Genomic DNA, 27,637 nt, shown 5'->3' on the forward strand with positions numbered 1-27,637 from the left:
AGAGAATAGTGAAGCACAGAATTAAACAAGAAGAAATACTATAGCAAGAACATCACTGATAAGTATTATTGCAACTTTCGGGGGGCCGGAGTGCTCCGGGCCTCTGGTGGATGGCTCCGGCGCACTAAAACTGGAGTAAGCCAACCGACGCCAGGTCCGGATTTCTTAGAACATTCGGGACTCGTAATTCTGTTTGAATGTATCGTGCTTCCAATGCAGACAAATCAGGAGGCGAAAAGGAATGGGTATCTTTTGTTTCAAATACCGTTGCGAAATCCGCCGAGCTCAATGTACCTCTCACTTACAATATCACGGGGCTGGGCAACGCCGAAATACGTATGCGACCAGGCGACTCGATCATGAGAGAAGTCGATCTGAAAAGGTATAGTAGCGCTCTAGAAAGGGTTCCAGGCTGTGTCATTCCGTAAGAATTCAGAGATGAAGGCTTCAACAGTACTGTCCAGATTCTCTGTATTCACTTCGGAAACCGCGCTGTCAACGTCCTGTTGGTTGAATTGCAACGACAGATCGCTGTATTTATCCAAAGCAGTCCAGTCCGTCGTCCCATAGTTGGTTGAGGCATCATTTTGGGAAAAATCATTGAAACCGGATGGTAGAGCTGGGCTGATTCCCCAGAAACTATCCACATCTTTTGACTGAGTACTCGTCGCGGGTGTGAGCGACTCATAGTTGGCTGACTCTCCGTCGGATTGTTCTGGGGCATTCCGCACGAGTCGCTCATCATGGCTACGGACCTTGCTCTTCGTTCGTGATGGCGCCCTGGATTCATCAAGTTTCTTCAACAGCGCGTCCATTGCTCGACCAAACGTCTCTTTGCCTCTTTTGACTGATGGCCACCATTCCCCCCCCCAACACTGAGAAGGTTTGTGCAGGTTCTCAGGTCAGTCATTGCCTTGGAGAGTGGGACAGATTTCTGTACGGAGCTCGACGTCCAGAGACAATAGATCATGGTTGCTCCTGAGGAGAAGACTCCTTGTACGCCGCGCCAGCTTTGGAAAAGACCATCTGCGTTGTACAGGCTATTGTAGATGTTGATGCGGGAGACTGCACACTGGTAACATATGAGCAAAGCTTCTTCGCCTGGATGTGGTATCATCTGAGAGGGCTGATATAACAAAATCATAGCTGCGAAGAATTGACTCTGTGCTGTCAACTCGTACCGTCGCATGTCTAGTTGGTGATCTTCATCGATCATGTCCTGTGGAAGCAAATTCAACAGTGAGCTGATTTCGTGACGCCACTCTTGCAAACGCTGCCGAATCACGGTTTGAGTTGCTTGATGGTCAGCAGGCCAAGAATAAGCGCTGATCTGGCTGGGAAGATGGTAGAATAATAACTTGATCTCCGAAATGATGGGATCAAGCCTAAAGCGATGAATCGCGAACGCAACAATGGGAGGAATCGATAGCTCAGGAGCCTGGCTTGAAGACGTCAAAGCCGCGGCATCGGCTTGGACATCCTGGAGACTAGGGAGCTGAACATCGAATGTCTCATCCCGAATACCCAGTGGGCGCCCCTGGATGGTGGCCACAGACCTTGGAGACGGTCAGTGAAAGTTCATCCTTGGCTTGCAAAAAGTGGGATTACCTATCCAGATGATATACGTTGAAAAAGACCATTTTACGAGTCAGAGCTGCGGCGTCGGAAGCGCCATTGTCGTCGGCGGGCATCCGATGCAGTCCTAGGTCGATACACTGTGCCATTGCCGTATATGTGAGTGTCCAGATATTCATCTCTGTTGGACTAAGCAGACTATGCACGGCTAAAAGGAGAATGGCTTGCAGAGTGGCTACCGATGCGTCTGAAAAGCAGTAATGAGCAACCGAAGTTGCTGCCCGGTAAAACTGGTCTGGTGCAAAATCGTACATTCTTTGACGGGTCCTCACGGTAGCCGCCAGCGTGAAAACCATGAATACATGGAATGTCGCCGTGAAGATGGATATGGAGGTACAGTTTACACCTCGCGAAAGGGCGAATTCTCCATTGTACGCGAATGGCTCAACTGCTGTAACCCAGCCATTGAAGCCAATCTCTGCAGAAGGCTCCGCAGCAGCGCACTGATACAAGGCTTCGATAGCCGCTACGATGGAGCCGGGATGCAAGAAGGGGTGCTCAGCGTGAATGTGACGAAAGTATGTTTCCAGCAGAATCTGAGCGTCTTCGCGAGCGGGTAGAGTCTACGCAATGTAAGCCACGCCACCTCTCTATGATCACTGGGAGTTTACCTTGCGCAAGATATCATAAACCAGCCTACTAGCTTCTTTCTGACGCTTTGCATAGGCAAAAGGACCCGGCTTCCCATAAGGACTGGATTGAGAGAGCGAGCTAGGGGTACTGCTTGCTGAAGTCTGGGTGGTCGTATCAGGCAAGCCTAGGCCGATGAGCGATGTGAATAGCCGTCCTGAAGAACTGCCCAGATAGTGGAGCTGTCTGGAGTCTGAGCCCAAGCTCAATAGGCCGAGATCCAAAGCCACAGAGCGCGCTTCGGCCGTGAAAGGTTGCTCCTGTGGCGGAGTTTGCTCTTGAGTGACGTCGAAAGTCCGTTTTGAAAGCGATGCGGCGTCTTCTGCTTCCACTGACTTGGCTTCGAGCGTCGCTGGGAGGCTCGCAACTTGCTGGAGGCGGAAATCTACTTTTGGACCATCATCGAGATTCACATGGGGAGTGTGGTGACGAAGCTGCTCTTCCAACCAATCAATGCGAGCGCGAGCATTTGCGGTAAAGTCGCGTGGAATAGAAATGGAGTTGTTTCGCCCGTCAACATCAAGACAGACCTCGTTGGCTTTTTGGCAGTTGCTGCAGGCTGGAATGCTGCCATCACACTTGATTCTCTTCATGCGGCATCGCCGGCACGCGATGCGGACCTTGGAAGTCATCCCATGTTACGCGCAAATTGAGACTGGATAGACAGCACAGCAATGATAAATGTGCGATATTGAGTGGTGCAAGTCATGGCATGAAGTGCTGGAGAGGCGCTACACGATTATAGTGCGTGGGGGCAGCCGACTAGACGCGGTGAGACGTTAATCCACCCCCAGACTCATCCAGAGAGCCTTTGTACAAATTTTGTTCGCGATACTCCGTATATGTGTCTTGAACTTGTCAAAAGGCATCGTGCAGTAGGCGGTGATGGCACCAACCGAAAATCCCACCGCCAAGCCGGTTGTTGCGCTGATGTACGGACTCGGCGCGGTTTGTGGCTCGTGAAGCGCATTGCATTCGACAACTGCTCCGCAACGCTCGCACAAAGAGCACCCATGCATGATGTCTCCAAACACGGCCGTCTTTCTAGATGCATCTTTTGACGTGAAATCTCGTGGAGCATCGAATGTGAGTAGCTGAATGCCTGGTTTGGAGGCATTGGAGACATAGAACACAGCACCGCCAGCGTGTAGCCATCAACGCTTGCGCACTGTGGATAGCAGAGTCCTTATAAGAGACCGCACAGTTTTGACATATCCACACCGCAGCTATTATCGTATCTTGACAAACTCGGGTTGGCTGAAATAAATTAGTATCAATGTGTAGATTGGGCGACACCAACAGCTACCCCCGACTTCAATGGCATGACTTTTGACTTGCCTGACATTTATTTACATGTGATGTTAATAATAAACAGTGAGCACTCGCTAACCTGTAGCATGCTTCCCCTTCAAGTTTAAGGCATTCCACATGCCACTGGAGTTCTTATACAGCAATCCTAACCGTTACACGGGCATCTCCATACCAAGTCCACATTCAAAGGCATCCCTTGCCCTAGACACATTTCCCAGCGGTTAGCTCTGCCCAGCTGTGATCCGGTAACGGTGGAGGTTAGCGTCATGTTCACTCCGGACCTGCGTTTGTGGAGCCCGGAGTGCTCCGGCCCCATTAATCTCATTTGTGTATTGCCCTTTGTGTTGACCACTTCTGAGCTGGGGATTTCGCGTATGCTTCCAGTCCCAGAATATTATTGCCGCTACCATCAATCAGTGCTTACAGTACGCGCTAGAGTGAAACTTGAATCTTGAAGGTCATTTGACTTCAGGGCCGCCAACGGTCAATTATCCAAACTATCAGCATTATGAATGAGGCCCACGACACAGACATAGAGGGACAGGAGATCTTGTTTCCAAATGGCGGATGGGATGTACATCATCATATCTTCGAGCGTACGTGCAATTCTCCTCAAATTTGATCCGTCCTAACTTATCGTAGCTTCCAGGTTTCCCTACTCTCTTGACAGGCATCTCACGCCGCCGCCGGCATCAGTCAAGCAATATACAGAATGGAAATCAGATCTAGGCCTTAGTCACTCAGTCCTTACTCACGGACTGTCATATGGAAATGACTGCACATCCCTCCAATCATTCGTGCCAGAGTTGGGCAAAAGCTGCACTATGGCAATCGGCGTAATAGACCCAACGAAGGTAACGCCCGTTGAACTCCGACAGATGAGAGAAGCCGCAATTCGTGGCATTCGGGTTAATATTTACAAGTACAACGCCATGCACGACGTCGAGCGCCAGAAAGTGGCGTTGAGAGAGCATGCTGCAGTCTTGAAACGCCATTGTCCTGGTTGGAGCATGGCTTTCACCCATACACATCCGGAATTCTGGGGCGAATTAGCGCCAGCCGTGGAGGAAATCGTTGCAAGCGGTATCCCCATCGTCACCGACCACTTTGCTCTCCTTAAGGCTGCTAGCACATTCCCAGAGGAGTACAGGGGCGATATAACTTCACAGCCTGGATTCTCTGATATCGTATCGCTTGTGCGGTCTAGTGCTCTGTACGTCAAGATCAGCGCACCGTATCGAATCAGCAACCTGGCGCCCGACTACACAGACGTGCGTCCTTTGGTCACAGCACTAGTAGAAGCGAATCCGCAGCAGATACTATGGGGTAGTGACTGGCCGCACACGCCGAGGATGACGGTCAGGTCAAGAGAAGAAGCGCTTCGGGAAACTTCTTACTTAAAGGTTGATGACCGGGCATGGCTGAGACAGCTAAAGAGCTGGCTAACAGAGGAGCAGTGGGACTTGATCATGGTGAAGAACCCGCAGAGGCTTTACGGTGGGCAGTAGTCAGTGGAACATGATGAATACGCTATGGCGAGTTGAACAGAGGAGTGAGAGTTTGTCGATTCAAGAATAAATGGAACGTTATTGCGGATAGTTGAATAGAGCACGCAGCTTCCTTTGGAGATTATGTAGATACTCTCAGCAATAAGCTCGACGGCGCCTTTGGCACGGGCGGCGAGTGATTCAAAGATCACGATGCTGGATTCTAGCTTTGAAGCTTTGAGCTGTGTAAGATGGCACTTTGAATGATTGAACAACGGCTTGCATGGTTCTTGTACTGTCACTAATAGGGAGGAAACTAATGCTACCATGACATCGGGAGCGGCCAACGATCCAGCAGGGAATACCAACATCTCGGTTCAGTCATCATTTACAGAGTATACTAATATCTTCATTTTTGAAGCTGTTGATGTTTGTTTGTACATTGTCTATTCGTACGCTATCTTGTTGGTGAAGTTTTACACGGACAATCAGTGGACGGGGGTTGCACTATTACATTCCACAGTACGAGTCCTCCTCACTAGCCCATATGGCCCCTTTAACCTTCCTGATGTGATCTTGAATGATCCCAGCCACCACAGCTCGAGGTTCGCACTAATAAATCCGAATCCATGAGCGCCTATCTTCAGCCTGTAGGCGCCTTTTAACGGTCTGAATATGAGCTCGAACCGTCTCGGCCGCCTCAGTTGGAGACATCATAGTCACATCCAACTCAAGTTCGTAATTATTCCGGAAACGGAAGACCTCTTCCGTTTCACATTTGATGCGTAAGTTCTCAAGGACTTTCACTCTTTCATAGCTTGCCGTGCCATTCGTGAATCTTTCCCTAGCTCTCTTACAAGCAAGTTCAACATCGAATTTTAGGATGATTGAGATGAGTGGCGAGTGGCTCATGACAGCGGCAAACTCGTAGTCGGCGGCAAGTGAGCCCCTGTTCTCCTCAGGGTCAAATTGATCGATCATGACCCATGTGGCTTCGCTGGCTTCCTCCGACTTGTAAATAGATTGCAATCTTGTCCGTCGCTATGATATATTAGAATATGAATCCACCAAGTCAAGACGTAGGGAAAGTGTGATCTGTTTGCAGAGAGCCATGCGACTTACCAGCGCTACGCGCAAGCATCGGTACTCCTCTAGAGTTTTGGCAAACGCTTTTGCAGGTTCAACATTGAGATTATCATCGATGATCTTTGTTTTCGGCATCAATTTGCTATTTGGCAAGGTGTTAGTCCGGTTTGCGAATCGGGGACATCGCACGCCAGCCGTCGACGTACCTTAGCTCCTCTGCCAGAGCAAGGTTACAACCGTTAAAGTGGCCGTGAATATAGACGACTGGAGTCATAGCTGGCTAGAAGTCGAAAGGACTGCTAGATATCGTGTGCCGGTATTGCGTATATTCGGATGGAAAGTGCGTGGTATATCTAGATAGAAGACAATGTCTCTGGCAAGATCGAGAGGAATGATGGTAAAGAATAAAATTTACTCGGGGAGGGAACGCAGAAGGGCATACTTTATATATGATGGATAATGAGCTGCGTTAGAGTGTACTGATAAGTGGCCAGATAGCTCACGACTGCTGGCACGCATTAGGTTAACTTTGTGATAGCTTTGAGGCGTACTTGGGTGGCGTGTCCATCTCCCGGGTGGGTTCAGTTCAAGTTTTATATACATGTACACCGAGATACTCCTGAACACAGGCAATAATACCATACATGTAAGTCTCAATACCTAGCCCCCTATTTAGCTCTGCTGAGCGTCAATATTGAAGCGCCTGGTTTCGAAGCGCCACGGCATCAATAAAGCCGCGCAATACTACTTTCAAATTAAATACACTGTTGTAATACAAGGCCGATGCCTGCTAGAAGCGTTCACGAAAGCAATCAAAGCAGCTCTTTTCCTCCTTTTCCCATTCTGCTTGTTCTATTTCTCCCTTTGTTCTCCTTCTTCTGTGTTCTTCTTCTTTCTCCTTTCTTCTCTTTTTCTTTCTCCTCCCTTTTCTTTTGGCTGCTTTGCTCAATTATGTCCGCTTTTTCAATTCTTGCGTTGTTCATTAAAGTCTGAATTTTGGTGTAAGTTAGGTTTGGTGGTAGTAGTTCTTCTCTAAAGAACATTTCACACATACTTCGCTGTAGTTCGTGACCAATGAACTGTGATTATGTCATCCTTGGCCCACACCAAAATCGGCGCATCTAGATTTTAGTAGTATCACGAATTAGCGCATTCTTCCCCCTGCTATTCCACCCACACTCGCCAATCTGACTCGCATGGAGGACTGGCTGAACGAATCCGGGGCGGCAGGCCTGAACGACCTGGAGCTTGCCGAATTCCCTGTCACTGGGCGTGGTGTGAGAACTCGGAGGCGTTTCCAGCAGGGAGAACGGATCCTCACGATTCCAGGTGATAGCCTCTGGACGGTTGAACATGCAGACAGCGATCCTCTTCTCGGGCCAGTTCTTCGCTCTGTACAACCACCCTTGTCAGTCGAGGATACTCTAGCTGTCTATCTTCTCTTTGTACGATTGCGCGAGCATGGATACGAGGGCCCGCGAAGCCATGTGGCGGCGATGCCCGCAAGGTACTCTTCAAGCATCTTTTTTAACGAGGATGAGCTGGAGGTTTGTGCGGGAACTTCACTCTATACTATCACGAAGCAACTGGAAGAAAGAATCGAGGACGACTACAGGGTATTAGTTATGCGAGTATTCACACAGCATCCTGATCTTCTCCCACTCGCCAAAATCTCCATCCAAGACGTAGGTATCATGAACGCGTGATTTATTGTAGCGAATCAGCCACTAAAGCTTCCCTTTCCTCTAGTACAAATGGGCACTCTGCACCGTCTGGAGTCGGGCAATGGATTTCGTACTGCCGAATGGAAAACCGCTTCGAGTTCTGGCGCCCTTTGCTGATATGATAAACCACTCGCCTGAGGTCAAGCAGTGTCATGCTTACGATCCCTCGTCTGGAAACCTCTCTGTTCTTGCAGGAAAGGACTACGAAATCGGAGACCAAGTATGTTCACCGTGTTTCCTGGCACTAACTTATATGCTAATCGGAGACTATCACCTCAGATTTATATATCTTACGGGTCTATTCCAAACAATCGCCTTTTACGTCTCTATGGCTTTGTTATACCAGAAAACCCCAATGATAGTTATGATCTCGTTCTTTCAACGCACCCTATGGCGCCTTTCTACGAGCAAAAGCAAAAATTGTGGGCATCGGCTGGACTGGACTCAGCCTCTACCATCCCCCCTTACTCTCATCGATCCTTTACCGAAGAGTGTCCTTCGATATCTCCGTATTCAGCGACTGGATGCATCAGACCTCGCAGCCATTGCGCTTCAGAAACTCGATACAAATGAGAAAATCAGCAATTCAAAGGAAGTGGAGATCCTACAGTTCTTGGTAGAATCAATCAGTGCTCTTCTTGACGGCTTCAATACTCCATTCGAAAAGCTACAAAAGCAGCTCGCAAAGGGCGTCTACCCACTAGGTGGGAATGCATGGGCGGCGGCGCATGTTAGTCTGAGCGAACAGCGGGTACTGATGCTGGCGAAAAAGAGAGCTGAGAACTTACTAGAGGCAGTGGAGAGCGGGAGCGGGAATGAGAGAAGTTTATTATCGCCGCTAGCTCGATGTGTAAATTGTGGAAAGGATTCTGTACCATTGATGCTGTGCGGGAGATGCAAAGGGGTTAGGTATTGTGGGCGGGCGTGCCAGGTTGCTCATCACAAAGAGCATAAGGTGATCTGTCAAGCTATGGCTAAGATGAGGTGAATATAGAAAAGCTCAATATTTCCACGAGACACTGAGTAAATACACAAACATAAATATGACAGCCTCTGAGCCATTCGGAATCTACGTAGCACTGATAACAGCGTTATATGCAGCTTTCGGTTGGTAGTTGGCATCAAAAAGAAGGGGGTTCGAAGAAGCCCTCCAGCTATCGACATCACGAACGCCCCAGCTTGTAATGCCCACGCAGTTGGACACTGCAAGGCATCCCTGAACGACCGCGACATAATCAGCGGAGGGAGCACTAGCAATATCAAGCTCGGTGAGGGCAACCTCCGGAGCCGCAGCACTTAGGGCCTTGAGAGCAGCTGCGTTCTTGGACCCTCCACCAGCGCTGAGATGGCCCTGGCTGCCGATTCCGTCAATGGGAATGCCTTGAGAGCGCCACTTCTGGACATAGGAGATCAGGCCCTTGGTCTTGGCATAATTCGGGTCATCAAGGTTGTAGTCATTGATGTATAGCTTTGCGGTAGGGTCCTAGGATCATCATCAGACCTTAATTCTGTTAATAGCCAGGTGGAAGGGGGCGCTTACGGCACTCTTTGCTGCCTGGAAAGCGATGCGAACAAAGTCCTCACCGAGAACGTTGTAAAAGACCGATTGACGGAGAGTTCCATCTTCATTGAAGATTTCATTAACAACATCCTACCGGAGACTATTTGTTAGCACTGTCATGATAATCAAGTAGCTTGTTACGCCAAGTCCCTACCCAAGCGTAAAGCTTTCCCTTATAACGGCCAGCAACGTTGGCAATATGATTCTGTAAGACCGATGTCAAGGTATTCTTATCGGTGATGCTTGACACCCAAGATGGTAGCTGCGAGTGCCAGAGGAGGTTATGGCCGCGAATCAACAGACCGTGTTGCTGGGCGTAGTTGACCAGGTAGTCTGCGCCAGCAAAGTTGAACTGGCCGCGTGAAGGCTCAGTGGCATCCCATTTCATGCTGTTTTCAGGAGTGACTTGGCCAAACTGTGTCGGCACGAATGCTGACATGCCACTCTTGGATAGAGAACTTTGATCAGTAGCAGTGCCCCAGTACTTCTTACCATGAGCCTTGAGCTTGGTGTTCAGCGATGTGGACTGTCTCTCCTCGATAGGGGAGGCGGCAGCACTGCCAATGGTAAAGACCACGGAAAGCAGTGTTGTGTACAACATTATGGCGGAACGAAGTCTCTTTCAGAAGTAGAGGGACAAGCAAAGATTGATGCACAAAAAGCTGATTCTCAGAACATGCCTTTATCACAGGTAAAGGCCAGTTTATATACCTATTCCTGAGCTCCCGAAGCTTTAACCCAACGTCGGTACATAATTTTCCTAATCTAGTAATTCTTGTAACATACCCGGTGTTTTGATTTGATCCAAAAATTGCTATTCTCCCGTGACATTTTTTGTATACAAAGAGAAAATTAGAGCCGAGGACCTGCCAAGCCAGCGGTTAATTATTTGGCAACGCCATTTCTTTTCGTCTTACAAATAAAGGGATTATTCTTGATAAATGGAAATACAAAATAATTCTGTTACTGCTACGCAATATGAAGCATGGAATACTATTCTTTGAACTCTGATTGTTTATTCCCCACTCAGCGAGCGCACCCCGATGCACAAAGGGCACTGCAGCTAATAGCGATGCCACAGATCCTTGGATGCCCAAGAAATAAAGATAAATTAGGCATAATATGCATAATGTTAAAAAAGAAATAGGCTAAAAGCACGCGGTCCCTACATATTACAACTATAGATGCATTTTCCCAATTAGGGCGGACCAGGTTGTCATTAATAAACTCTGGTGGACTTCAAGTTGGTTGGCTCGCCCGTTTGGGTAGTTTGTCTTATGCGGCCCAATCCGAGAAGAGATGCTGCCACCCGTTTTTCGAGGACTTTTACTACTATCACACGTACTTGAGGTATGATATTTAATAAAAATGATTCCCTTGATGGCATTAGCCGTGTACAAAGGGTGGTTGAACCAATCCTACATTGAGCAACGCTTTTATCCTCAGTGGTGCCTGTCGGCCCCTACCGGTGCTAAGCCCGGGGCGTCAAACGCGGGGAAGTCATACAAATGCCGGTCAAGTGATGCCAGATTTCCCAATGGCCAATGGCATAAGTATCGGCAGGGTTGCAAAGTAAGCTTATAAGTTACTAAAAACAGCGTACATGAATTTTATTAATAGGCCAAAGAATATTAATAAACTTTATTCGCTTATGAAAGCACCTAGTTGTACAACGTTTGACACAAGGCCGTCCAACAGATCTAAATATAGCAATAGCCCTCTCAATACCTTGCTCCAACCATTAAAAGCACTGGATTGGAAGTGTACTTGAAAGATCTGTAAGAAATGTATTTCTCACTAAGAAGGGTATCTAGAAGAAAATTTGAGTTCTTCCGTTTGTTATTGTACATTGTGTGAGACTTGATAATGGTATAATAGCGGCTTCAGCAGGGTAGCTTTGAAGAAATCCAGTCATTTTACCGGGTGTTTAAATAACCTTCTGATGGTTGACCAACTCGAGCCTGATATGGGTAAGAATGCAGGAACTACCAAAGGCTAAATTGGCTGGGAAAATGGGAAAATATAATTGCTACTCTGTCCAGCTACATATCATTACGTATTTGGGAGAACTCTAATCTCCTACTTATCCCCTTTGACCTTGAATTGTTTTGGGAAGTATCACACTCGAGCTGCCCTATACTGATGCTGAGTAAATGCAGAGTGGAATGTTTACTTTTTAGGCTAAATGGTGAGTGTTACTACTATGCTTCGGCCTAGTGGTTTGACTTTCCTGTCTGTTGACTGCAAAGTAAAGGCCATGGGCTGGCTCTAGCATGCGGTTAAAAACAAAGGATTGGACATAGACGTTTGCTTCACTCGTCATAACGCCATTGCCTCACATCTTGTATCATTTGCACCACAACTGAACCAAAAGATAAATGCAGTCACGCTTGAGCCTTGCGCTTCTCTTTGCGGCTTTGGCCACTCTAGTAACTGCACAATCCTGTCCCGCCGTTCACATCTTCGGTGCCCGAGGCACCACCGTTCCCCAAAGTAATGGCTATGACCTCCTCCTCCCTCTGGTAAACCAGCTGAAATCCACGTACGCTGGCGCCACGTCCGAGGCAATTGTCTATCCAGCCTGTGGCGGGCAAAGTTCCTGCGGAGGAGTTGCATATGGCGACTCGGCAAAACAGGGAACTGCCGCCGTGGCTACGGCTGTAAATAATTTTCACAACAATTGTCCAAATACCAAGTTGGTGTTGATGGGATACTCACAGGTACGTTGTATTATACCTTCAAGAAACATTGTGTTAATATTATCTCTGCTTACGCTCTCTTTAATTAATGCAGGGCGGACAAATTATAGACAACGCCCTATGTGGAGGACCTGATCCCAACGCGGGAATCACTAACACGTCTATTCCCATTTCCGCAAGCGCTGCACAAATGGTCAAAGCAGCTATTTTCATGGGAGATCCTCGATTTGAGTACGGGGCTTCTTACGAGATTGGAACTTGCAGGCTTGGAGGAGTACGTCTACACCAGAGACTTGGCTTCCTCCGTGATTTGTTGACTGACTTCCTCTGCAATAGTTTGCTGCGCGCCCAAAGGGCTTCACATGCAGTAATGGATCTAAAATTCAGTCTTATTGTGATTCTCCCGATCCTTATTGCTGCCAAGGCAATGATGCGAGCGCTCACGGGGCCTATGTCAATGTCTATGGCCAGAACGCTATTTCCTTTATTGAGTCCAAGTTGAACTCTTAGGCAGATCAGTGCTAAAGTGCGAGCGTATCAGTAATTGAATTGGCACATACCGCTGTGTATAGTCTCAGTGATAGATGAATAGCATTAATTTTTAATGTTTCAATTTGGTAAGGGAATAGTTATCTAGCACCCCGACCGTAGGCACTATTTTGAAGAGACATCACGTTTTATCACAAGCTGAACCGTGATCTATCTTTAAGCTACATGAATCAACGTTACTATTATACCATTTATCTAGCTCTGTATGAACATAGCACGTCGAGAGATTATTTTATATGCACATGAAGCTTCCCACTCTGTTACCATAGCTGAGAGTCCCCGTGCCGGGGTTTTGCAATGGCGTGGAAGAGGCGGGATAGCCACAGTGAGCATCGCTGAAAGAGTCAGAGCTCTGATCATACAACTTTGTGAATATGCGGAATGACTTACACGTAGAACATGCAGGAGCCCACGTTGGGGCCGGCAGAACCGACTGTCTTCATGCTGGGGTACGTGTCAGCAATAAACTCCGCCATTTTAAATGTGCTCTGACTTACTGAGCCTCATCCAGGGTTTGGCAGCCATAGCTAGACCAGTTGTAGTTGTTGCAAGTGCCACCCCAGTTCTGCGCACTGCACAGGTAGATCTACAAATATATTAGAACGGGAAGGGTGCATAGACTTTTCGTTTAGAACAAAGAGAGCTCACTGTGCCGCTGCCGGAAGCGCTTATGGCGGGGTTTGTGCACATGAAGCTGCCAACATTGTTGTTGATGTTGGAGTTGCCGGGGTTCTTGACACCCTGCAGAGAGGAAATGGGTGTTTCGCAGATGGAGTCGCTGGGTTCGTTTAGCGAATGTACATGGATAGATAGAGACGAGAGACTCACGAGTAGAGAGTACAAGATCCCTCATCAGGACCAAAAGCCTCGACATTATAGTTGCTACTCAATCTCAATTAGCATTGATAGCGGTTACTTTCTTGATGCTCACTTACACATTGCTGCCAGCCAGGTTCTTGCAGGCAAAATTTGGCCACGGGATGTTTTGGCACGTTCCTTTGAATCCGGAGGCGGAGCAAACATACGACTGAACAAAAATTGGCATCAAATCACAAAAAGTAGAAGAAACAGAATATCATGAAATAGGGAAAAGACAGCAGAAGACTAGGGTTGCCTTACAGAGCCAGAACTGGAAGGCGCCGAAGCTCCAGAAGTGATACCCGTGCCGGGTGGCGAGCCAGACTTTGGCTTTTCACCAAAGCCAATCTGGGCATTGTCAAAGTCAAAGACGATGAAGAGTTCCTCCATGAGGTTCTGGGCAAAAAAATAAGGGGAACTGTTGCTGACGCCCAGCTTAGAAAGGCAGTTGGTGCCGTCCAGGGAAAACGCCACCAGGCCACTTCCCGGTAGGGTAAACTTGGTGACAGCTCCGATACCAATCGTCAGGTCCGGCAGGCTCTCGGAGCACGGATATTGGTACTGATTCCAGGCGCTGTTCCATGTCGAGCCGGGCACCTGGGAGAAGTAGTAGTCGGCCAGGGTTCGGGGCACGCCGGAGCCACCAGTGCCTGTGTCGAGGATGACGGGCCAGCTGTAGATGATGAAGGTGCCGTTGACGATGAAGCCCGAAAATTCTGTGATCCATTCGCCGCCGCTGGATGACGAGACATCGAGGGGCGCGTAGGCCATGGCGCCGGTGAACTTTGAAGGGTCGACATATCCGAATTCGAACTCGCCCGAGTTGGTCGAATCATCGTATGCGACAGTGAAGACGCCGGCTAGTCAAACAACTATTAGCTAAATGACGTTTCCAAAATCGACATATATAGGGATCTTACAGTCGAGAGCTGATCGGATGGACCAGAGAAAGCCTGAAGGACCCCTTGGGTTCGCAGCCTGTGGTGTTCCAAAGCTCAGGCCTACGTTGCCCGTTTGGTCTCCTCCCTTAGACGACGCACTGTTGACGACCTGGATAGGTACCCCTGTGACTGTGACATCGCCCAGAGTGCAGACGTCGGTGTAGACAATGCCGGAATCGCAGTATCCGCTGCCGTAGCATTCTGAGTAGGTGTATCCCGGCAGCTGACGCGCCGTGGACGAGGACCCGGGGCTGTAGATGGGGCCGGTTCCGCGTAGAGACGCTGCCAAGAGGTCCGATTCAATGGTGAAGTCCCCGGAGCCTGTATCAGGGAGGAGTTCGAGGGTCTGAGGAGGTGTACCGACTTGCATCGGCATAGACCACCTGTTTAATCACGTTAGCATTCCATCCGTTGCTCGTCGATATAGTCAAATATACAGAGAGTTAAATGGCACGTCACCGGTTTTGGCTCGGCTGGCTATCTTGCTGTTTGTTGTGGTAGTTGCACGCTTGGTAAAAGGAAGCTTGAATCTTCCCTCGCTCTTGGGGGCAGCAGCATCATCCTGGCCTGGCCGAGCAGCAGCCGTTGCTGCAAGGCCGGCGAGACATGCAAGACTTGAATAGAGCATTGCCAAGGCTTTCTGTTGTTCGTTAACTCAAGGTGAATGAAGGCTAAGGCTGGCTGTGCTAGGTAAACGATCATCAGGGCGCAATGCATATATAAGAGACGATACTCCTTGTTTTTACAATATTTCATGCGACATACAATCATGGTACTATTTTCTTGGACGAGGGCCCATCGTTGATTCCTCATGACACTATCTTTACTTTCACACTAGCTGCCCAACCATCATGGGCAATGGTTGGTGGAAAATAGGATTATACAGGGTCTATTGGTCTGGTAGTTGGATATACTATAAGCTTACGGCCTGCTAAACCACGAGTTACACGAGCCTTGCGAGATCCGAACTTAGCTGACTTGAGCAATAGGTCCCGCTTCCCGTGCATCTACTAATGAAGCTTTAGTGTGAAATCGGCCAAATTACTATGCATGCTTTATAACTTCTTTATAAACATGGGACATGGGCAGGGATTTAGCTAATAAGGCCACTCTTAGTACCTATACGGTATTTTGCTGACGAGTTGGGAATCAATTTCTGAATTGGCTCTCACGCGTATGAATACATCCACGGATAACCGGCTTGTCAGACCGCTACTATAACAGCACAGCGAGACCAGTTACGGAATCATTTGACCTAGCCGGCGCGCCCCCGTTCGCTTAAGAACAAAGCTTCATCAAGACATGCTATGAGAAAGGTTTTACAATAGAGACTCAGGGCATGTGCAGAGGTCTTGTGAAAATAATCTTTGGAGAGCCGGAGAATCTCAGCGCCCGTCCAAGGAGTTTTTGCAAAGGCCAGGAAATCATATTGGCTGTTGAGATGATATCTTTCAGACCAAAGCCTAGAGAAGTATTAGATCCACTCATTGAAAAGCCCCGAGAAGTGCCGAACCCATAAGCCAACCTATCCTTGAACAAGGCCTGAAATGGTAATAGGTATACTATTTCTCTTTAAATAAGCTAGTAGTTCCCGTGGAAGCATTGAGCTTAAAGTCTAAATAGGGGTGCTATTTGGAATCCAGCTTTGTCTTACACGGCGACACCCCTCTGCCTAGGTAGGTAGGTATTCTTACTTATTCAGAAAGCATGTAACTAAAACCAACTATTTACTCCCACTTGCCCATTGACCCCAACATGAACCGGCTTATAGAACTAGTTGTGGAATACAATTCGGATATTCGAGATTTTAATCTTTGTCTTACTTAATTTGTACAAAAGCTTCATGAGTCATACATGTTGGCTAGCTAGATTTTTTTGATAGCGAGATAGTGTCAAGACCATCTTCATAAATTGGAATACCGAATGGATAATAAGCCGCCTTTAAAATCGACGTCTTCACTACCTGATGGATAGATAAAAAGAAGATTGTGGACTTTCAGTATATCGACCTGACAACATCAGGAACTAACCACCCCTCCCTTTATACCCTCTTTGATGTATTCTTGATGCCCCATAGACGGCTTACCAGCGAATGCTTGGGCTGGTGTAGAACGCTTGGGTGGATCCAAATACTGGAAGGCACTTTCTTCACGCCCATCCTTGAGAAGTCCCATGGCTCGAAAAAATCGATAAAATTTAATCACATCTTCATGTTCTTCATCTCCTTCAGGAGCAGCCCCACGTTGTTGCTCCCACTTGCGGGTTGCGTTGACAATCTGAGCGAGGACTTCGGCTGTGATGCCATCTGGATCACGCGGCTGAACCCACTCGCCGCCGTCCTTTGGCCCCAGCACGGCAGCTGCATCGTCATATCCACGATGCGCATCAAAGACGAAAAGTGTAGCGTGAAGCCTGCCACCTGGTACGATTGAGCGATGATAGGCACCGCCCGGAACGCTGTAAGTCATATCACGCGAATGCGGTACGCGACTGACCGGGGTTACTCTCACGAGTTTCCCCGTGTTCCTGATCGTTGAACTCATCTGGTGGGTCTGGTATCCCGTACTATTCTGCTTGCCGTCTGCCGGGGCATAGCAACACTCGTAGAGCGCATGAGTAGTCAAGGAGGGATCGTCAGGGGTATCGACCTTGAAGGTGCAGTCTGTGCCAGATCCCAGCAATATCCAGCTCTGTCCATACGGTTGGTGGGCATGGATACACACCTCTTCAGAGATGCCCCGTTGCCCGTCAGGGAGCCACGTGTGAAGCCGCCACAGCTCCTGGATGCGTCCATCTTTGACGAGACTGCACAGCGGGACGGCCAAGAATCCCTGCGCGCTGCGGGAAACAGTGAACTGAAGGTCTGTGTCTTGCGCGGTGATTATAGCATCGTAGACTGGGGTCCAGATCGAATCGATACTCGCTGCATTCAAGTCTTGACCGGCCCGTGCCTTTTCTCGCAGTAACGCAACGGCTAGAGTGACTTGGACAAGCTGCCTCGTCCCAGCATTGGAGTTTTCGGGATTTGAGTTTATGGCTACAAGCCACCCGCGGAAGGGAAGGGCATCATCAAGATCGTTCGCTGAATCGGATGTGTTTTGACGCTGCTGCAGCCACTCAACCAGCGGTTGAACATATTTACTAGGCGCTTTAGTAGCCACTGCAACGCCTGCGAGTACGAGTAAAAGCGACGACGTCGTGATGCTTGTATTCTCATCTAATACGTCAGCGGTCCATGGATTGGAGAGGTGCGGGGTCTTGACAGCAGCCATTTTTGTGCCGCAGCTCTGGACCTGGGCTTGGTGCGTATATGGCTCAGAGATGGGGTAAACAAGGTCAATACAGTTTTAGACTATAGGTCTTGATTTTGCTTGTAATATCGTGGTAAAAGACGAGGATCAAGACGTGGGCTTTATATGTATAGGTATGTATATGGATAACGTCAAGTTAGAAACAAGGAAACTAAGAGAAGTGGCGCGGCTTGGCGATCGCTGGAAGCCTCGAAGGAGCGGCAAGGCGGGACGAGCCTGTTGCCTAAATATGGACAAAGCCGCCTCATTACTGCATTTGGGATGGGCGCCGACTCTAAGCAGGCAAGACGTGGAGAGATCTTGGTGGTCAGTTTGAGTCAGCCTTGCGCCCCAAGAATGTCCAATAAGTTGAGGGCCACTTGATAATCACATGCACTTTTATGTAACTCAGTATTTCGCAATCCCCGTTTATTATTGCAAAGTATATGTAAAATACTTGTGCTGCCTAAAACGTTTATTTAAAATGCATTATTCTGCCTACACCAAAAGGCATATAAAGCCTGATAACCCCTCACAACGGCGATCAACTCTGGCGACTCATACAACGTCTCTCCCAAGCAGTTTGCTCTGCCTCATCAAAAAGTCAATCTTTGGTCTGTCCAACTTCTCCTCTGTTAGTTTCAGGTCGCCCACATCAAGGACATGACTTGTATCGCCCTCCTTGAAAGAGCCGTCGCAGTCCTCCCACCATTGGTGCAATCCGTATGATTCGACAATCGCACGCATAAGCATAACTTCTACGGCACACCATGCTCGCTCATAATAAGTCTCATCCACCAGACTGATCATGGCGTTACACTGCATGACTGCAAGCGGCAATGCATCAACGCCACGCTCTTTCTCCTGCCCATCTACTTGATCAACGCAAAAGTAGTCCTGATAAATCAAGACGTCAGCTTGAGATCATTCCAAATCGGAAATACAACTTACCAGCCATAAGCCCAAACAATCTGGGTCAAGGTGAGGATTAACCTTCTTGAATTTCTCAACTGCATTTATTATACGGCGCCACTGGGTTCCCGATTCATCATCCGGTCCATTTCCACCGCCAATCCAGCGGTACGAAATAAAAATAACAAAATCATCTTCCTTTGGCTTCTGTGTCTCACCCATAGCGTCAGAGAATTGCTTGTCCAGACCAGACGTAGAAATAGGAAGTTTCCCATAGTTCACAAAATCGGTGAACTTCATATAGTGAAATCGACTAAACATGCGCCTTTCCTTGGTGTCTTGTGAGATGAATCTCGCATAAATTTTCCTTAATTCATGGAAAGCTCCGCTAGGCTTCTTCCTCAGCACAGGTCTCATATGCTCCTGGAAGATAGTTCGGTATTGGCGGCGCAACTCTGCTTGCCGTTTTCGGATCAAAATTTCTTTGTCGACATCCTTGCTGGCTAACTGAAGAGCATTTCGCAGCGCTTTCTCAACGATTGGGATTGCTTCCCTTGCATGAGGGCTATCACTGAGTACGGCGTGGTCCAGAGCACTGAAACCTTGCTCATCGTATGTATCAAAATTAACACCAGCATCAGCCAAGAGCTGAAGATGCTCATTATGCTCTTTGCCTGGCTCCTTGCAGAGAGCCATGGGGGCGCTGCATGTTCCAGATGGGGAATTCCACTGTTCCAATGCTTTTTCAGCTTGACCATCATGCCACAGAGCATTACCGTAGTAAAATTTGGAAAAGGCTGTGACTGTTGGGTCCTGGCGCGATTGCTTTCGTTGAGACTCTTCTGCAAGTTGTACAGCAGCTTCTGTTTTGCCCGCAGCGATATAACAAAGTGTCAAACGGTCCATGGCTATAATTTCCCAAGTTTGCGCCATTGCAAGATACTTAGACCGAGGATCCGCTTTGGATATATGTCGTTGAAGGTCTTGAGCTCGAGTTATGCGCTCTTGGAGTTGGCTGAATGCAGCATCGAGCAAAGCAGGATCAGGTGGGTTAGAAAGCTGCCACAAATTATAGGTCGACATTCCCTCGTTACCAATTGCGCGACAAATTTCGGCGTCTGATTCAATACTAGGGGGTTCTTCGCGAGCCAGACGACCTTGTTCCCGGAATAGGTCTCGGGCCTCGTGATAACGGTTGTTGTGCCTTGCCATGACACCAAGTTCGCCTGAAACCGCATTAATCAACATCTTCAAACATGTCGTTATTTTTGCATGATCGCAGCTAGTGTCTTACCTAGGACAGAGGCTCTAAAGGATGAAGTTGGACTTGCATATGCTTCAAGCGATTGCTGAAGCGTCTTCTCGGCACGATCATATTGTCCTAATCGTCGCCAAATGCCTGCTACATCAAAAAGCAGTTCCTGTTTTCGTCGATTGGCTTCTGGAAAAGCTGGATCTTCGCATATGAATAATGCCTCTTGTAGCAGTCGGAGTTTTTCTTGCCACAATGCTTGTTTATGGTATTCATTAGCTCGATTTATTAGTCTTTGGTAATCATCCACAGAGTTGGCCGCCATAGCAAAGTCGTCGTGGGTTGAATGCACAACAAGGTTATGCGAGCACAGTGCTGTGTACCGGGTTGTTATGTCTAAACCAGTCCATACAGACCAGAAATTGACACAGCTTTCGATACCGCCAAGCCCCAGTTTTGCCGTGCGCAAGTTAAGCTTACAATTTGGATGCGGGGTTACAGCGACAATGAGATGCAGTTAGTCTCTAAACCCCGTTAGACGAACCAATTGAAGATCAGACCCAAAGTATTCAGACATGTATGACCCATTGGATGTCTTGTTAATCTTGTCAGAGGCATTGTCGGAACTTGCTGAGCCCTGTCATCCAGCGCGTGTGGAGACGAGCCGGAATCAAAGGATTCAGCTGTAGAAATCTAGCAGTAACTCGGGCTTCTGCGCGATTTGTGCCTGGCAGCCATTAAAAACGGTCAAAGCTTAAAAACATTGGAGGTTCCTCTTCTTCCAATTTCTACGTCTCACCCAATCACATCCGCAAGATGAACGCAGCTACACCAATGATCCGCTGCTGGCGACCAGGTCCTGCTCTGTTGCCGGTCACTCGGCAGCCCCGGTTCTTGAGCTCTTCGCTTGTAGGGCGAGCCTGTTATTCGGATCGAATCAAAGTGTCTCTGCCGCATCAAAAGACGGATCGCTATACCACCAAAGCGGGCAACGCGACTTCTGCGACATCCCCGCCACGGTCGATTTGGCGTCTCTCCTTCTGGAAATGCCGCCACACCTGGAGGCGAGCGGGAGTCAACACGCTGCGTTGCCTGGTGGGCTGTACGGTTGGTGACTTTTCAGCGCTGTGGATGCTACAAACCTATTACCCAGAACTCGGGATGACCACAATCATGGGTGCATCCAGTAAGTTCCACTACAATACACCTCAATTGGTAAAATCCAACGGGAAGATAAATTAATACTAAAACAACGATACAGTGGTATCTGGTATCACGACTTCAATCATTCTGGAAAGCATTCTACTCCGACGCGGCGCAGACCAACTTTCTTGGCCTATGGCCGTCCGTACTGCTATGGGCATGAGTATGATATCGATGATGGCGATGGAGGCAGCAGAGAACATTGTCGACTACCATCTAACGGGTGGCGTAGTGGCCTTGGGCGATCCAAATTTCTGGATGGCAGCGGTCTTGTCTATAGCCGCCGGATATCTCGTTCCACTGCCATACAATTACCTGCGCTTAAAAAAGTATGGGAAGGCTTGTCACTGAATCTGGCATATGTGGCTGCTAGGATCTGAGTAGCAGAAGCTAATCCTGTAGTTGGACCTACTATTTAACTGCGAAAAATTACAAATACCAATCGAAGCGAAACATAGTCTGCACATTGGGAAATAGGTTATCGTGCACCTATATTGTTTCAATTTCTCGCTATGCACGTTTTCTACGTAGCCAATATATTGATATAAGTTGATGACTGTAAGTCCCGCTGAAAGTTACACCATCCGCTACTAGTTGACAACCATGTTCTAATAGTCTCTAGAGCAAGATATAAGTGCACTTGCATGTTAGCGCCAGTAGATACCGATGTATTCAATTCTTCCAGGTGTTGAGAGACACCTGAAATCCAACTTCAACTCTACCCCTGCCAATACTACCTTTCGGCACCCCGCAGCGACACGAAGCTAGCGCGAGACCAATGTTGCAATGCACAGAACCCTCGGATCTTTTAAACTAGAATCAATCGACGGTGAATTTTGCCGCAGGTCAACTTGCCGTAAAGACTTGCCGTGCGGAGATATGGCTGTCAAGGGTACTGGGAAATGGCAATGATATAACCGGCAGCCTTTCCTCCACTGTCGTATCGATTATGCTGCTAAAGCTCATTTGAAAGATAAATTTATGTCCTAATTCTATGCGGCCATGGTGAATCCATCAGACTACCTATTCCAAGCCGTGTTGGCCTACAAGTCTCTTACTGAGACTTGCAACCCGGACTACCTCAGCCATGACTTGAACATAAAGGATGGAAAAGTCCTCCAAATCAACGCCACACGGGTTACGGATGCCGCCGTGTCCGGGGCTGAGGGCCCCATTGACTACTGCAATATCATCGTCACCTACACGCACCCCAAATACAACGACACGATTCACACTCAAGTGGTGCTGCCGTCCGCGAGCCACTGGAATGGTCTATTTCAGGGAGTTGGCGGTGGTGGATGGGCAGGAAATAGCGGCATTGGCTCTCTCATGAAGCCGCTTGGCCAAAACTACTCTGCTGGGATGACAGATGCGGGCCATGATCCCCGTCTTCCAGACTCCAGTTCCTGGTGGCTGGACTCTCACGGGCAAATCAACATTGGCCTTTTCACCGACTTCGCTTCCGTTGCGCTGGGTGACCTCGCCGACATTGGCAAGCAGCTCTCCAACAGATACTACGGCTATGGACCTGTCTACTCCTACTGGAATGGCTGTTCCACGGGCGGCCGCCAGGGCTGGATGATGGCCCAGCGGTATCCAGAAGCGTATGATGGCATTTACGCTGGAGCGCCCGCCGCACAATGAGACCGGTTTATAGTCGCCGAGTACTGGGGTGTTCTCCAGATGAATATCCGTCAACGCTACCCGAATCAGTGCATCTTTAACGCCTTCAATGCCGCTGTGATAGACGCCTGTGACGGTCTTGACGGCGTTACCGACGGCGTCATCAGCAACTTTGCTGCGTGCAAATTCGACCCCCAGTCCATGATTGGCACTCAAGTAGACTGCAGAGGCACGGAGCTGATGATTGCCGAGGCAGACGCTGAGATAGTCGCGGCGACATGGCAAGGGCCTCGAACCCAGAACGGAGATTTCATCTGGTGGGGGATTCTGCCAGGAACACCGTTTTCTGGCTTATCAAACACCATATGCACAAACGTTACAGACTGCAAACCTGCCCCATTTTCCATACCTCCGGATTGGATCAGCCGGTGGTGTATGGGTGACGCCACCACCAATCTAACTGCTCTCACTGTAGACGACTTCGTTGACGTCTTTGACAAGTGCAAGGCAAAGTACGAGCATATTATAGGCACCAATGAGGTGGATCTAACACCTTTTGCTCGAGCCGGTGGCAAGATGATCTCATGGCATGGCTTGTCCGACGAGCTAATCTTTCCTCTTGCCACGGGGGACTATTACCAGCGCGTCCTTGATGACGATCCCAATGCAAAGGATTACTTTCGCTTCTTCTACGCCCCAGGTGCCCAACATTGTGGCGGCGGTGCTGGTTACGCTCCGTTAAATCCCTTCCAGGCAGTTGTTGACTGGACAGAGAAAGGTATTGTTCCAGAGACTCTTGCCGCCTCTGGTCCATCAGGAAACCGGGACTTGTGCCTGTATCCTCTTGTTGCTGTCTATAAAGGTGGAGATACAAGAGACGCGGACTCATATGACTGCCAAGAAGATTTCAATGCTGAATAAAGACTTTGCATTAGACATGGCATTGACGTAATTTGTGTTTCCTATTGTCAAGGAATTGTTAAAGGACTAATAGCTGTAGTGACCATCTAAGAAGGATGACGTTTCAGAAAATCTACGCTTTGATATGCTACCATACAAGTCGAGGCCTTTGAGGTTGTAGTGAAGCTATACATCGTTTATGCAAATTTTATAATGCTTTCTACGTTTTCCACAACAGAATCTTCCAATGGCCTCCATCCATTCTGATCTGTCCATTTCTTTAACAGCGCAAGCGGCTCGCTGAAGTCGGCAGAGATACTCAATACAGTCTGATTTGCTAGATCATCGATCAACTCGTGATGCGGGTAGTTTTTACGCATAATGGTCAAAAGATCATTGGCATTGCATTTGTGACCCCAGACATGGAGGCGCGCGTTTGCGACTTCGGGATCCAAGATGGCGGCAACGTGAATTGCAGCCACATCCTTGACATCAACAGCGAAGACTAATAGCAATAAGTTAGTTACGCTGCTTCGAATATAACGTAAGCCAAGTTGCTGGGCTATTAAAATAGCATCAAACTTACTAGCAGGCATTGACTTCCAGAAAACTGTATTACCGTCATACAAAGTCCTCACCCAGGCCCCGTCGCCTTCGTTATGAACCTTGTTGAGCGCCTCTCCTATAATGACTGACGGCACCACAGAACTAATTGTAAAATGCGGTCGCTGCTGTTCAGCAAATTTCCACAGCGCCTTCTCAGCTGCTACTTTGCTGGCCATGTAGGTGAGCATACCGCGCCCAGCTTCATAAGGAGGGGGCGCCAAAGAAGCCTTGGTAGCGAAGTCGTTGTAGGTGCCTTTCGTAACATAAGCTTCATTGCCAGGTGCAAGCATTGTTGCGGCGCCGAGAGAGCTTGTATATACAAAGGACTTGACCGATGGCTCCTTCATCGCTGCATTGAGGATCGAAGTAACGCCGGCGACAGTTGCTGGGATGACTTTCGTCGGGTCTGGATCCATGCTAAGGATGCTGGCTACATGGGCGATAGCTGAGACTCCCTGGATAGCCTCATCATAGGCTTTGGTTGCCGCTATATCAGGGATGTAGCAAAATTCGAATCTACCAGTGTCGGCATAATCCTTCAGGACGCTCTTAACAAGCCAGGCAGCTTTTTCTACATCTCGCACGGTCCCGCGAACTCTGTATCCGCGCTCGAGCAGGGCTTTTGCAATGTGAGATCCCACAAAACCAGTCACACCAGTAACAATCACCAAGGCACCTTTGGGAATATTTTTCTTAAGATCGGTCATGTTGTAAAATAAATAGTAGCTGAATGATTTGCTCGATAGTCATACCAAGTAAGAAAAGCATGATGCACAGTCTTAGGAGCAGCATCTTTTATAGATGAATCTCTACGTGAGACTACAATCGCAAACTTTGGAGTGGAGTATGTTCTCACAAAGAGCTAGCCTCTTTAATTACCATTCTAGTTACTACATATGATATAATTATCTAAAAATATATAAATACTATATCTCAAACAGGTTGCATTATGGCCTCCCTAATGCCTACTCTGACCGTCAGGGGAACGAGGTGCGGACACGGCACCGCCTTATCCGAAACTACCGACAGTTTATAAACGCGGCCGCCCTATGTCCGCCTTCCCCGCCAATTATCCACCTTCAACTCTCGACCTTTTTCTTTCGCATCTACACACTCCGGGATACTTGTCATGGCTCTGGCGGCCTATTCCTGCCAATCATGCCAGAAGCGTAAGAAGCGGTGCAGCAAACAGCTGCCAGAATGTGCCGCCTGTATCCGGTATAATGTCTGGTCCTCATCACATACCAAAGAGAGAACTGACTGCTACGCAGAATGAAGAGGCCATGCAAATATCCGCAACGCAAAGTCACGGTGCTCCCCGGAACTACCAGCAACAATGATCAACTTAGCCCTGGAGTGTTGACTAATAGATTTCCATCTTCTTTCTTTATCGACCCCATAATGTTCGAAAGTTGTGGCGTCCAAATCCCCCAAGGCCGAATTGCAATTCCTAATCGGATAATGGAGTATCTTGACGACATTACTTTATTCAAGTCTGCAGTTGCCGACTATTTTAAAAATGTTCATCATTGGATACCAGTCATCTCTCGCATACGCCTCCATAATCTGGTATCCAATAGGCCGCTCCATCAACAAGACCCAGATTCCATCTTACTTCTCCTGTCTATAAAATTAATTTTATCAATACCGAACCAAAATAAGAGCCCACCAGAATTGTATACTAATACTAAACAATTTTTCTTCTTGGTTGAGGCGGCCGGTTGTTTTACTCTCCAGATGGTCCAAGCAGGCATTATGATTGCTCTCTATGAGTTGGGTCATGGTATCTATCCAGCCGCCTTTTCTACCATTTCAACATGTGCCAGATATGGAACTGCACTCGGAATCGATGAACTAAACAGAGCTGATCTCACGAGTGCAGGCGGAGAGGAAAAAGTCCGAGTGTGGTGGGGAGTCCTCCTTATTGACCAGTATGTGTGCCGTTAGCCCAGATGCAATGTAACATCAATCCTCACGTTTCTTAAAGCATACTAACAACTATGGGCAGTATTCTGAATATCGGGGTTCACGGGCGCCAGCTCAGCACTCAGGGTCCAAAGAGTAACCAGCCATTACCGATGGATGATGACGACTGGGATCGACTGGTAAGGATATCGCGCGCTGCAACCTGAATGTTGGCACTGGCTCACTGGACACTAAAACAATGCAGGTAGCCATGCCCAGAGAGCCCCAGCGACTTTCCAACCCAACAGAACTAAAGGCAGGCAGCTTTGCTCGAACAGCACAAGCTATAAATCTCCTAAGTCAGGTTTTCCAATACCTGGGTAACCTTAGAGCTGGTCTACAGTTAGAATTCGAGCATCTCGATCAGCTGAATCGAACAATTTTGTCACTGAGTAATCTAGTGGAGGAAGAAAGTGCCCAAAGAGGGATTCTTCTGTGTTGCCCTGTTGGATTTTGTAGCAAGTATGGCTATCCATCTCGAGATTCGCAAAGTCCATGATTCTGACAAATTTTAGTGCTTTATTACTGATCAATACTCCTTATCTTGACGGTATTACCCCGGCACGTCTTACGGACGAACAGAGTCGCAAGTCAAGGCAGCTAGTTCTCTCGGAAATAGAAAAGACACGAATCATCGCGGACGAATATCTGGCCGGAGAGCGAGGCACGGCTGACGAGACTTGTCCTCTGTTTCTCAGTTGGCTCTACAGAGCAGCAGCAACAGCGACGTTCATCTATCAAGAAACGAATGATGCCAAGCATCAGGAACAGTCACTCTCGGTGCAAAATTCCTTACACAGTATAAGTCAGAGATGGCGTGTTGCTGGTATGCTAAGTACTCTAAACCTCTGGCACTAGGCTCGCCATAAATGCTCTTTCTGACCACATCTGTAGCCTCCTATTTACAACTTCTTGAAACAAGGCAATTTATGGCAATGGCCTCGTAAAGTAGCATAGCATTACTGTCTACCGATACAGTAATTCTTGCATGTCCGGCCCTGTTGCTGTATTTATTGATAAAATGGACGGAAATTTAAGTATTCGAATCAGAGCTTGATGCAGTTTAGTAAACGCAGAATATGTAACACAGAGGGTATTCGAGCGGCTCTGTATTGCTTTTTATCTGGTTTCTTCTTATATTTAGACTTTTATACACTCCTTGTAAAAAGATTAGCCAACATTACAGTTCTACTATTGGAAAGGGTACTCTCTTGCTGTTACTAATGCTGATACTCCAACACTGCTGATATTAGGTCCTCATCCATATTGGTACTACTACTGCTGCTATTATTGCCGCTACAATATTGTCATTCCTGTTACTGCTGTTATCACTCTCCGCATCACATGATTAATTTTATCCTCAATATAGACTGTTCTCTAAAATCCGACTTAGTGCTGAGTTTTC

The 27,637-nt window shown here is 48.0% G+C and overlaps 13 protein-coding genes across 15 annotated transcripts; 6 read left to right on the forward strand and 7 right to left on the reverse strand.

The window, feature by feature from the left end:
* Positions 1-53: 53 nt before the first annotated feature.
* TrAtP1_002881 (uncharacterized protein) lies at positions 54-2,959 on the reverse strand. The gene is made up of 3 exons (XM_066111650.1): positions 2,247-2,959; positions 1,609-2,198; positions 54-1,556 (listed from the first exon to the last, which is right to left on the reverse strand). Exons 1-3 carry the CDS (start codon positions 2,895-2,897, stop codon positions 800-802), a joined length of 1,998 nt encoding a protein of 665 aa, XP_065967728.1. The 5' UTR covers positions 2,898-2,959; the 3' UTR covers positions 54-799.
* An 802-nt stretch (positions 2,960-3,761) lies between these two features.
* On the forward strand, positions 3,762-5,185 carry TrAtP1_002882 (uncharacterized protein). Its single transcript, XM_014087551.2, has 3 exons — positions 3,762-3,948; positions 4,013-4,172; positions 4,219-5,185. The coding sequence occupies exons 2-3, from the start codon at positions 4,085-4,087 to the stop codon at positions 5,082-5,084; spliced, it is 954 nt and encodes a 317-aa protein (XP_013943026.1). The 5' UTR covers positions 3,762-3,948; positions 4,013-4,084; the 3' UTR covers positions 5,085-5,185.
* A 348-nt stretch (positions 5,186-5,533) lies between these two features.
* On the reverse strand, positions 5,534-6,423 carry TrAtP1_002883 (uncharacterized protein; the record flags this gene model as incomplete). The annotated part of the gene is made up of 3 exons (XM_014087552.2): positions 5,534-6,104; positions 6,186-6,291; positions 6,356-6,423. The coding sequence occupies 3 exons, from the start codon at positions 6,421-6,423 to the stop codon at positions 5,676-5,678; spliced, it is 603 nt and encodes a 200-aa protein (XP_013943027.1). The 3' UTR covers positions 5,534-5,675.
* An 898-nt stretch (positions 6,424-7,321) lies between these two features.
* Positions 7,322-8,921, forward strand: TrAtP1_002884 (uncharacterized protein). Its single transcript, XM_014087553.2, has 3 exons — positions 7,322-7,834; positions 7,899-8,093; positions 8,153-8,921. The coding sequence occupies exons 1-3, from the start codon at positions 7,346-7,348 to the stop codon at positions 8,444-8,446; spliced, it is 978 nt and encodes a 325-aa protein (XP_013943028.2). The 5' UTR covers positions 7,322-7,345; the 3' UTR covers positions 8,447-8,921.
* Positions 8,922-8,942: 21 nt separating this feature from the next.
* On the reverse strand, positions 8,943-10,035 carry TrAtP1_002885 (uncharacterized protein; the record flags this gene model as incomplete). The annotated part of the gene is made up of 3 exons (XM_014087554.1): positions 8,943-9,356; positions 9,414-9,524; positions 9,589-10,035. 3 exons carry the CDS (start codon positions 10,033-10,035, stop codon positions 8,943-8,945), a joined length of 972 nt encoding a protein of 323 aa, XP_013943029.1.
* A 1,777-nt stretch (positions 10,036-11,812) lies between these two features.
* Positions 11,813-12,643, forward strand: TrAtP1_002886 (uncharacterized protein; the record flags this gene model as incomplete). The annotated part of the gene is made up of 3 exons (XM_014087345.1): positions 11,813-12,154; positions 12,228-12,407; positions 12,470-12,643. 3 exons carry the CDS (start codon positions 11,813-11,815, stop codon positions 12,641-12,643), a joined length of 696 nt encoding a protein of 231 aa, XP_013942820.1.
* A 271-nt stretch (positions 12,644-12,914) lies between these two features.
* TrAtP1_002887 (uncharacterized protein) lies at positions 12,915-15,109 on the reverse strand (the record flags this gene model as incomplete). The annotated part of the gene is made up of 9 exons (XM_014087555.2): positions 12,915-13,017; positions 13,073-13,126; positions 13,180-13,268; positions 13,331-13,460; positions 13,511-13,564; positions 13,618-13,709; positions 13,802-14,400; positions 14,461-14,864; positions 14,919-15,109. The coding sequence occupies 9 exons, from the start codon at positions 15,107-15,109 to the stop codon at positions 12,915-12,917; spliced, it is 1,716 nt and encodes a 571-aa protein (XP_013943030.2).
* A 1,390-nt stretch (positions 15,110-16,499) lies between these two features.
* On the reverse strand, positions 16,500-17,753 carry TrAtP1_002888 (uncharacterized protein; the record flags this gene model as incomplete). Its single annotated transcript, XM_014087556.2, has 1 exon — positions 16,500-17,753. One exon carries the CDS (start codon positions 17,751-17,753, stop codon positions 16,500-16,502), a length of 1,254 nt encoding a protein of 417 aa, XP_013943031.1.
* Positions 17,754-18,183: 430 nt separating this feature from the next.
* TrAtP1_002889 (uncharacterized protein) lies at positions 18,184-20,480 on the reverse strand. Of its 2 annotated transcripts, XM_066111651.1 has the most exons (3): positions 19,978-20,480; positions 18,723-19,909; positions 18,184-18,668 (listed from the first exon to the last, which is right to left on the reverse strand). In XM_066111651.1, the coding sequence occupies exons 1-3, from the start codon at positions 20,258-20,260 to the stop codon at positions 18,330-18,332; spliced, it is 1,809 nt and encodes a 602-aa protein (XP_065967729.1). In that variant the 5' UTR covers positions 20,261-20,480; the 3' UTR covers positions 18,184-18,329. The 2 variants fall into 2 exon arrangements, with proteins under 2 accessions (XP_065967729.1, XP_065967730.1); XM_066111652.1 differs by having other exon boundaries at positions 18,184-19,909.
* A 1,660-nt stretch (positions 20,481-22,140) lies between these two features.
* TrAtP1_002890 (uncharacterized protein) lies at positions 22,141-22,782 on the forward strand (the record flags this gene model as incomplete). Its single annotated transcript, XM_014087558.2, has 1 exon — positions 22,141-22,782. One exon carries the CDS (start codon positions 22,141-22,143, stop codon positions 22,780-22,782), a length of 642 nt encoding a protein of 213 aa, XP_013943033.1.
* Positions 22,783-22,821: 39 nt separating this feature from the next.
* On the forward strand, positions 22,822-23,682 carry TrAtP1_002891 (uncharacterized protein; the record flags this gene model as incomplete). Its single annotated transcript, XM_014087559.1, has 1 exon — positions 22,822-23,682. The coding sequence occupies one exon, from the start codon at positions 22,822-22,824 to the stop codon at positions 23,680-23,682; it is 861 nt and encodes a 286-aa protein (XP_013943034.1).
* A 176-nt stretch (positions 23,683-23,858) lies between these two features.
* Positions 23,859-24,974, reverse strand: TrAtP1_002892 (uncharacterized protein; the record flags this gene model as incomplete). The annotated part of the gene is made up of 2 exons (XM_014087560.2): positions 23,859-24,166; positions 24,248-24,974. The coding sequence occupies 2 exons, from the start codon at positions 24,972-24,974 to the stop codon at positions 23,859-23,861; spliced, it is 1,035 nt and encodes a 344-aa protein (XP_013943035.2).
* A 376-nt stretch (positions 24,975-25,350) lies between these two features.
* TrAtP1_002893 (uncharacterized protein) lies at positions 25,351-27,411 on the forward strand. Of its 2 annotated transcripts, XM_014087314.2 has the most exons (6): positions 25,351-25,485; positions 25,539-26,198; positions 26,276-26,372; positions 26,438-26,694; positions 26,748-27,058; positions 27,127-27,411. In XM_014087314.2, exons 1-6 carry the CDS (start codon positions 25,397-25,399, stop codon positions 27,177-27,179), a joined length of 1,467 nt encoding a protein of 488 aa, XP_013942789.2. In that variant the 5' UTR covers positions 25,351-25,396; the 3' UTR covers positions 27,180-27,411. The 2 variants fall into 2 exon arrangements, with proteins under 2 accessions (XP_013942789.2, XP_065967731.1); XM_066111653.1 differs by having other exon boundaries at positions 25,351-26,198.
* Positions 27,412-27,637: the final 226 nt, after the last annotated feature.

This window comes from Trichoderma atroviride, chromosome 2 (genome assembly GCF_020647795.1).
Source record: "Trichoderma atroviride chromosome 2, complete sequence".
In the NCBI taxonomy this organism is placed as follows: domain Eukaryota; kingdom Fungi; phylum Ascomycota; class Sordariomycetes; order Hypocreales; family Hypocreaceae; genus Trichoderma; species Trichoderma atroviride.